Raw genomic sequence first — 9,465 nt, 5'->3', positions numbered from 1 at the left:
CCCCCCGCCGCTTCCGGCCCCAAGGCACTGCCCTGGGCGGGCGAGGAGAGCCCCCAGATCCCAGGCCCGCTCCGGCCCCAGGAAGAGCAGGAAGCCTTTACATGGGCCCCCGGGGTCCAGCCACACCCTCCACCTCCCCTGATGACCTCACGCTCCGCTCCCCGAGCCGTGCGCACGGGGCCCCGGAAGGGGGCTGGGCTGGTTGTCGCCGACACTTCCCGCACGGAAGGTGCGCGCCCGGTGACTCGCTGCTGAGTCACCTGCGCGCTGGGCAGAGCTTCCACCTGGAGGTGGGAGGCGCCCTGGCCCTGGGCTGCCCCGACCCCTCTAGAGGTGACATGGGGGGGGGCTTCAAGGCCGAAACTCTCTACTGGAAGGTTTTGTTTGTTTTCAACGAGTCCATGAAACACTTCCTTAGAAAACCCCAGGATAAAGTGATGCTGATACGTAGTTTATTTTCGGTTTTGAAGACACGGTGAATTGTACACAGCTTGGATACTTTTTATCAGGCCAACAAAAGTATCGGAGACAACGCTCTTCGGTAACTTCGGGCCTCTCCCTCGAGGAGACCTCGTGGCGCCGTGGGGTAGGCGTTGGGCTGCTAACCCCGGGGTAGCGGTTCCAGCCTCCCGGCCCCACTCCGCGGAAGGAAGATGAGGCCGCCGCGCCGCCTGTAAGATTTACAGGCCGGTGGCCGTGGGTTGGCTTTTGGATCTGGGCCTGCCTAGAATCCGCCATGTTTTAAAACAAGGATGTGTGCCTCGGACGTTTCCCCCAAAAAAAGTGTCTTAAAAGGGGGAGGGCTATAGTGAATAACCAGTTACTTTGTTCAGACTGCTACAACTAACAAAAGTAAGCCTGGTTACTGTAGCAACTTGCCCCTTTCAGCAAGCAAGACAAAAAAAGGATCGTGTTTTAAAAAAGTCTGGTGTAGAAAGTAGTGGGGCTTCTAGGAAAGGCTGGAAGAGCAGCCATGGACCTGCTTAGCGGGGCCACTCACCCAGCTAAGCTGTGCTACGGGAATCCGTCACCTGTGTCCTATTCTCCCCACTGGTGAGCGTATTGATACGTTCCTGACGCAGGCCGGGTTTTCAGTCAGGTCATTCTTTAGGTAGGATGAAGAGAATTCTGTTTCAGATCCTTTTAATCCTTAGGCCTAAACGCCATTAAGGAAGGATCTCTGGGACGGGGGTTCTAAAGTCCAGTTAAAAGTCAACATGACGCAATAGCAACTATGCATGGGCCCATTAAAGCAAACAACTGGTTCTCCCACGGCGCAGGCGCAGGAGCCCTACGTGTAGGTGCAGGTGGTGCTGAGCTTGCTGGTGTGGTCAGGAGACCAGGATTGTTTTATGGGGAGTGTGGGTGGGAAGGAGGGAGCGTAAGTCAAAGGTTGTGAGTAATTCAGGGATTGTGATATCTTGGGTTATGAAACGTAGCTGGTCCTGAATTTTCTTTCTTTCCTTTCCCATTAGCAGTTATTAAAAACTTGAAACCCTGCTGTTTGGGGGAAAACGTAATGAGAGAAGTCCTTTGCCAGGCCCAAAGTAGTTAATCTGGTTGATGATGAAATACAATGAACACGTTTTTGTTTTCTGTGAATTCTGAGTACAGCTTCTGTGTGTATCACCTTATTTTGCCTAAGTAGGAATGATTTTGGTGACCTTATACTTTTTTTAGGGATTTTATTTTTAAATCACTTTATTGGAGGCTCTTATAACAATGCACACACCAACTGCCATCTTTTAAAAAACATTTTCTTTCTACTTGGGCACTTGGTAGATTTTGATAACGTTTAATGACTTTAGCAAAAGGAAAATGAACATTTCTCCAGTAGCCTGATATTCCTGAAACCCTAGACTTTCCCCCACACAACTTTAGAGATGTGTGCATTTTATTAGGGAGCAACTACTTCTTAATTTCAGTGCCACTGGCTTGTTGATAGTGAGGGGGAAATGTTCTCGCAAAGATTAAATTCTTCTACCGCTTCTGACCACAACTTTGAAAATGCAGCAAGCTGCTGCTTATCGGGCACTCTGTCCCTGAGTCATATGGTTGTAGTTTGCTGGTTTAAACTGGTTTCAGAGGAGAGAGAGATGCTCTTGTCTGTTAAAGAATGGGATTAAAGAGGGACCAGAATGAGCTCACTCACTGGTTACACAATCCCACAGAGAATGAATCAGCACTAGAAGGGGAATTTTGCGTGTGTTTTAACAAATCAGCAGTCATGATTTCCTAAGAGCTAGGAAAAATGTATTGCTCTATACTAGAGTAGCTTACTACGATTGTCATTCCAAAGTGGTAGGAACTTGACCTTAGATATCATATCTAATGTGGCTACTAAGCAAGGATCTGGCATCAACCAAGAACTACATTTGGCCTTTTGTGTCTGTAAGTAGCCTGAGCAATTAAGGCACTCTGTCTTTGCCAAATAGGAAAGACACAGGCCTCATACCTGGCTAACCTCAGGCAGGGAGGGAAACCTGATGCACGCAAGCACAGTCATTGGTCAGGTTGAGCATAACTGTGCATTGAGACTCAAGTCTATCCATTGGGGTTTCCCGTGAGCGTGGGATCCTGGGGCTTGAGCTCTGAGACCCCATGGATGAATGCAGTATCCATGCACTGGATAATACGATATAGCAAGCCTCTGGGAACAATGGAAGCTTCTTGCCAGGATCTCTGTGCCAGACTTCCTGATGTATCATTTCTGTTTACCATAAATGAGTAACTTTGACTGTAAGTTACAATCGCAGTGATTTTGTTAGCCTAGGGCAGGGGTGTCAAACTGGCGACCCATGGGCCACATGCAGCCCCCGATGTAATTTTTTGTGGCCCACGATGCTCTGAAATAAAATGAAAATAGAAAAAAATTGTTATGAGGAAAATAGCACTTAGGGGAGATCAAGGCAATACCGCACACAATTCCCTCGATACATTTTATTTCAAACTGGTGGGCCGTCAGTTTGACACCCCTGGCCTAGGGAATTAACTAGCCCATGTGTACAGTGAGCCAGCCAGGACTGGTTGATTATGTGGTGGGGGGGGAAAGCCCAGGTCTGGGTGGCTAGGTGACAGGGAGAGGCTGCAGAAGCCCTTGATGGAGACTTAACAGCTTGTGTCTTACTAGTCTTGGTGGATGAGAGTGAAACAGAGCCAGCTGTTGTGAATTGCGTAGTTGTGCAAATGCTTGAGCTTAGCCAGGGCTGGTCCCCAGTGACCTAGCCCAGGGTCACTAGGCATGCGTTCTGTTGTGACTCGAGTAGTTTGGGTCCAGAGAAAATTTCTTTGCGTTTGATGAGGTGTGGGTGTGGAGAGGTGAAGCCTGGGTCCATTTCCAGCTGGGGATGGCATTCATACTGGTGCTTGCTGTCTGGTCAGTGATGGGGGCCGGGGGGCTACCAACTTAGCCCCAGGAGCAGCAAAGTTGGCAGCATCTCATAATAGTTCATTAGCATACTCCTTGGCAGCGTTTTCTGTGTTGACCCTTGGGCACAGATGCATGGAGAGGTGGCGGTTTACAACCTGGAGAGCACTCATTCCGGGGTGAGCCTTTCCCAAGTGCCCTATCTGGTGTGTCATACTCTGACTTTTCCTCTCCTTCCCCACACAGCGTGAGTGCATCTCCATCCACGTCGGCCAGGCCGGTGTCCAGATCGGCAATGCCTGCTGGGAGCTCTACTGTCTGGAACACGGCATCCAGCCCGATGGCCAGATGCCCAGTGACAAGACCATTGGGGGAGGGGATGACTCCTTCAACACCTTCTTCAGTGAGACGGGCGCTGGCAAGCATGTGCCCAGGGCAGTGTTTGTAGACCTGGAGCCCACAGTCATTGGTGAGTTGAACTCAGTAGCCCTGGTGGTGTCCCAGGGGCCAGGCCCAGGAGCGGGGTTCCTGGGGGCTCCACGGATAGGGTTGTGTGGGTGGTTGGTGACGGGTGGCCACTCTGTCTTCCTTTTGTAGATGAAGTTCGCACTGGCACCTACCGCCAGCTCTTCCACCCTGAGCAGCTCATCATGGGCAAGGAGGATGCTGCCAACAATTATGCCCGTGGGCACTACACCATCGGCAAGGAGATCATCGACCTCGTCCTGGACAGAATCCGCAAGCTGGTGAGTGCAGGGTGTTGTCTCAGGAATCTTGCGCAGGAACGGCTTAGGATACTCGTTGAATTAACTGGACATCCTGGATACAGCCCTGGGTTATGGGGCAGTGATGTGGGCCCTGGAGTAAGTGCTGCTTGACTGTTCCTATGTGTCTCCAAAACAGACGGGGGCCCACTGTGCTCATTCGGTGAGTGCCCGTTCTCTGTTGTCAAGGTGAGGACCAAAGTGTGCCTGCATGGTCTGCTAGCGTTTCATGCCGTTAGCCATCCTGGTGTCATATTAAACAGGCTGTTTACTTCAAGCTGAAGGTCCTTTTGGGCCATCCTAGCCACTGACTGCAACATGTAACTGGTTGATAAAAGTTATTTGGAGGAAAAACAAAAATGTCAAGGCAGTTGTCTTATTTTAGCACAGAAAATTCTTTTGAAAATGAGGGTAACAAATGTATAAATGTGCTTTATACAATGGATGTATGTATGGATTGTGATAAGAGTTGTATGGGCCCCCAATAAGATGATTTAAACAGAAAATTCAAGGCACAAGGAAACACTGTCAAACAGACTATAAACACTGGAAACTTACAACCGAGTGGAGCAAGTATTATCATATTATGCCTTAGAAGGTTTTGAGATATAATCAGGATAAAACAGTGCCCTTGCTTCTTCTTTTTTTTTTCCCCTGCAAGAACTCGGCAGCATCAGCTTGACTGTCTGGCAGAAAAGCCTTTGGCAACTTTTATTTTAATAAAGTTGGAAAATGTTCTACTTGGACAGTTTTAATTTAGTTAAGAGCCCAGCAATCGGATGACCTTTTTGCTCCCTGGGCATTATGGTCAGCTTATGAGTAAATAACCAAGCACTGGGTAGAGTCCTTTGTCATGAAAATTGCATTATTTACTGAGCCTAGTCACGACTGGCATTGTCTAAGAAGAATGGTCTAGCCACATTCATGGTTCAGACTGTTCTCAGATATTTATCATAGTCTTCCCAGCAAAAGTGGGTTGATGGTGCGTGCGTGTGTGCTTTGCAAATGAAGGTGCAGCTACAAGCAGGCTTGGAAATTGGGACCTGCCTTTTTGGGAACAAAGTAAGCTAGTGGAAGCCACTGGAGTTCTGAAGTGAAGGTCATTGACTAACAAAACAGTTGTTTGTCTTGGGCATCGTTGCTGTGTCTACGTGAGGTTGAGGACTGATGGGCATATTCTGTACATTGATCTCATGGGGTGGTTTGGGGTGGCGGCGGGGAAAGGGGTGGACGAATGAGTGAGGTGGCAACAGGAGAAAGAAGAGTGCCCCTGAAGGTTGTCTTAACACCTTATCTGTGAGGTCATGGTCCTCCTCCTGTCCTCCTCCTGTCCGGCAGGAGATTCTGGTGGGCCAGGCCATGGGCGTTTTCATAGGACTGTGGTAAGTTACCTTTCTAGGATGAGTCATTTCTGTGTCACTCTGGCTGGGCCTTGATTCACAGTGGTTTGGCAATTAGATAGTGGTGAAAAGTAGCAGGTATGTAATGACATATATAGCCCTTCCGTTTTGCAAGAGAAACAGAAAAGCACCTTTTTAAAAATTGCCCATGCAGACAAGGAGCGAGCTGTGCAGGGTCTCGGGACCAAAAGCTTGCTGGCCCCCTGAATTTTAGGACACCTTGGTCTCTTTTTTTCCCAATGCCCTTAAATATCCAGCTGTTGTGTGGTTTCCTAGATCAAGGCTTCTTAAATGAGCTGGATGTGAGGGCCGTGAGAAAATTGGCAGCATGTAAAAGGTTTCTAACACGCAACGAGCAAAAGTTAAAATCATAGGAAAGTTACCTGTGGTGTTTCTGGCTGTGCTAACCTCTGTTGCAGATTTCTCTGGGGTCATGAGTGGAACAAGTTTAAAAAGCCCTGTCCTCAGTGTCTGTCTACAATGGGTCTGTTTGGGAGGCTGGCGGGCAGGTCAGATAATGTGATCCTTTCCCAGGGCTCCTGGGCCCCTGGGTCAGTTGAAAACCATAACTGTGGTTATACATGCTCTTGAGCTCATCTTTCGTTTTCTTTTTTTAATTTAATTTTTAATTTTTCCATCCATTTTCGCACAACAACCTGGTCTTCGGGATCTAACCACGTGTCCATAAAGAGGCGCAAGGGTAGCACACTCTATGCTGAGTTTATTTCATTCTCAACTGCCCGAGATGCATCATTTTCATTTAATAAACAGGAAATGGAGTTTGGCAGCGGACCCAGACTCAGTCCGACTGCAGTGTTGGCATGGGCCTCAAGGCTTCCAAAGAGCTCCACCTCAGGGTGTGCTGGCCAGGCCAGTGTGAAGCATCCATCAGTGGTGTCTGGCTGTGGTGCCAACCTTTCCCTGTCCCTTGGTGGCTGATAAACTGCCCTTGTTTTCCAGTCGTACAGCATGGTCGTCAGGTTAACTCTGTGGTCACCAAACCTGAGCCTGGCATTCATCCCAGACCTCCCGATTCCCCTGCCTGAAGAAAAAAGAAAGGGGCTTATTTTTCACTCACCTGTTGAGCAGATCCCCCACCCCCCCAAAGTTTTGCAAAAGTGTCTTTGATTCACTTCACTTCACACTTAGCCCTTTATAACTACTTTCTTAGCAATTCCTGTTGAGGATATTTTAAGAGTCCCGCTCCGGAGAATCATGGATTGAAAGCTGTTTTTTGCGGTCTTGGCCACATTGTCTCTCAGCACTAAAATCATTTCTCTTTTGCAGGCTGACCAGTGCACAGGTCTCCAGGGCTTCTTGGTTTTCCACAGCTTCGGTGGGGGCACCGGTTCCGGGTTCACATCCCTGCTGATGGAACGCCTCTCAGTTGATTATGGCAAGAAGTCCAAGCTGGAGTTCTCCATCTACCCTGCCCCCCAGGTGTCCACAGCTGTAGTTGAGCCCTATAACTCCATCCTCACCACCCACACCACCCTGGAGCACTCTGATTGTGCCTTCATGGTGGACAATGAGGCCATCTACGACATCTGTCGTAGGAACCTCGATATCGAGCGCCCAACCTACACCAACCTTAACCGCCTGATTAGCCAGATTGTGTCCTCCATCACTGCTTCCCTCAGATTTGATGGTGCCCTGAATGTAGATCTGACAGAATTCCAGACCAACCTGGTGCCCTACCCCCGCATCCACTTCCCTCTGGCCACATACGCCCCTGTCATCTCTGCTGAGAAAGCTTACCACGAACAGCTTACTGTAGCAGAGATCACTAATGCTTGCTTTGAGCCAGCTAACCAGATGGTGAAATGTGACCCCCGCCACGGAAAATACATGGCCTGCTGCCTGTTGTACTGTGGTGACGTGGTTCCCAAAGATGTCAATGCTGCCATTGCCACTATCAAGACCAAGGGTAGCATCCAGTTTGTGGATTGGTGTCCCACTGGCTTCAAGGTTGGCATTAATTACCAGCCTCCCACTGTGGTCCCTGGCGGAGACCTGGCCAAGGTGCAGCGAGCTGTGTGCATGCTGAGCAACACCACAGCCGTTGCTGAGGCCTGGGCTCGCCTGGACCACAAGTTTGACCTGATGTACGCCAAGCGTGCCTTTGTCCACTGGTACGGTGGGTGAGGGGATGGAGGAAGGAGAGTTCTCTGAGGCCCGGGAGGACATGGCTGCCCTGGAGAAGGACTATGAGGAGGTGGGAGCAGATAGTGCAGATGGAGAGGATGAGGGTGAAGAGTATTAACTTGTCGCATTGTACACGCTGTTGTCTTGGGACTTTTATATCTGTTGTCTGTAAAAACTGTCCTATGACCCCTAACTGTCAATAAAAGTGTTTTCTTTTTAAATGTCAAACTGGTATCTCACAGTAAATGCAATCTACTTCTTCGAGGCTGCTTGGGGATGGAAGGCGCAGGGGGAGATTCCCCCATGAGTATATCTGAGCAACATTCCTCATGCCTGCGGTGCGCCGTGAACTGTGCAAAGGGATTTGTGGTTTTCCATTTAGACCGAAAGATGGTGGTAAAAACTAGCTCCCATCTCCTGAGCTTCTCGAATGTCATTGGGTGCAAATCACCTGTAGATGCCCTTAACAGTCTCCGGGTGACGCTGATATGCCCACAGGTGAAGTTCAGAGCAAGTCATTAAATGGTGGGACCTTCCGTGGTATCGGCTATGTGACCAGTGTGACATGCCGATGTCCTTATTTAGCCACAGCCATGAACAAGGTTAGTAGTGACAAATGGTTGTGGTGCTGACACGAGGAAGGCAGGTGCCTAAGATTGGAGAATACGGGGCCTGCAAACAACTCGGTGATGCATCTCCCAGGTCCTGCAAGGACCTACAGACCAAAAGGTCCAGCCTGGCCCAGAAGGAAGGAATTGGTCTGTGTGCCCCAGGTCCCCTGAGTGGGGACGCTCCTGGTGATATCATCTTTGCCCTGTGACACTTCAGCCCCTCCTGTTGGTGCTGACGTCTGTATCCCGCACCCATCGCTCACGGAAGTGCCCGTACTCAGTCCAGAGCAGCGGAGGGCCTGCCCTGCCCGTCCTGGAGTTGCAGGTTTTGTAGCAGCGCTGTGGTGGACTGGTCTGGCCCAGCCCCATCCTGAGCACAATGGCAGCTTTTACTACTGATCAGATGGATGAGGCTCCTGCAGCCCTGGCCTACGTAGTGCATCCAGGATGAAAATGGGCTTTGGGGAGGCCGGGCAGTCACCGGAAGGGTCTGCAGAACCCGTCCCCACCCGGGAGGTCTTGGGTAGCCACAGAGCACCTTGGGGAACAGAACACCCACGACAGGTTACCCAGTTCAGCTGAGCGTGGCTGGCCTTGAACCACCTGAGTGAGTGTCCCACAGATGGGCCACAGCTGGATCCAGAGCCGCCAGGGCGGGACCTGGACAAGCCAGAAGCCCCTCCACTTTCCAGGTGAACTTTGTAAGTAGAACTCTAATCACCTGTCGTGACAAAAGGGTGGAAAGCTCTGGGCGGCAGTGACACGGAGGGAAAAGGTAAGGAGAGGTTCAGGGGGAAAGAACTGTTCCAGCCAGAGTCGGGAATGGAGGAGCACAGCACCGTCGGCTGGGCAGGATGTGTCCTTGAACTGAAGATGTCCCCCTCTTGCACCCGAGGGAAGACTTCACAGGAGCTGGCTCGCCTGCAGCAAGAGCAGACACCCCAAGGCCCAGGTTACTGCTTTATGGCGGACGATCATTTGGTCTGCCCTGAGCACAATTGAAGGCTGGACTCAGGGTTGCAGGTGTGCTGGAGATCAATGGGAAAAGCCCGGGAGTTTCGCTCTTGGGATTGGCTGTGGCCCCAGATTCTGGACAGAGGCTGATTGGTCTGCCCGGGAGGAGCTGCTTCCACCATGGAGACCTCGGGCTCTGAGGGGCTGAGCGGTCTGGGCAGAAC

The 9,465-nt window shown here is 50.5% G+C and overlaps 1 protein-coding gene across 1 annotated transcript; it reads left to right on the top strand.

The window, feature by feature from the left end:
• Positions 1-3,613: 3,613 nt before the first annotated feature.
• LOC101651696 (tubulin alpha-1C chain) lies at positions 3,614-7,904 on the top strand. The gene is given in 4 exon segments (XM_013006937.3): positions 3,614-3,836; positions 3,965-4,113; positions 6,819-7,667; positions 7,669-7,904. Coding segments are annotated over 4 exon segments (1,245 nt in total). The 5' UTR covers positions 3,614-3,715; the 3' UTR covers positions 7,795-7,904.
• The last annotated feature ends 1,561 nt before the right edge of the window (positions 7,905-9,465 follow it).

Source organism: Echinops telfairi, unplaced genomic scaffold (assembly GCF_000313985.2).
Source record: "Echinops telfairi isolate 266 unplaced genomic scaffold, ASM31398v2 ScPeMD7_12;HRSCAF=54, whole genome shotgun sequence".
Taxonomy (NCBI): Eukaryota; Metazoa; Chordata; class Mammalia; order Afrosoricida; family Tenrecidae; genus Echinops; species Echinops telfairi.
The sequence above is the reverse complement of the archived record's forward strand: the minus strand, read 5'-3'. Positions and strand labels throughout refer to the sequence as shown.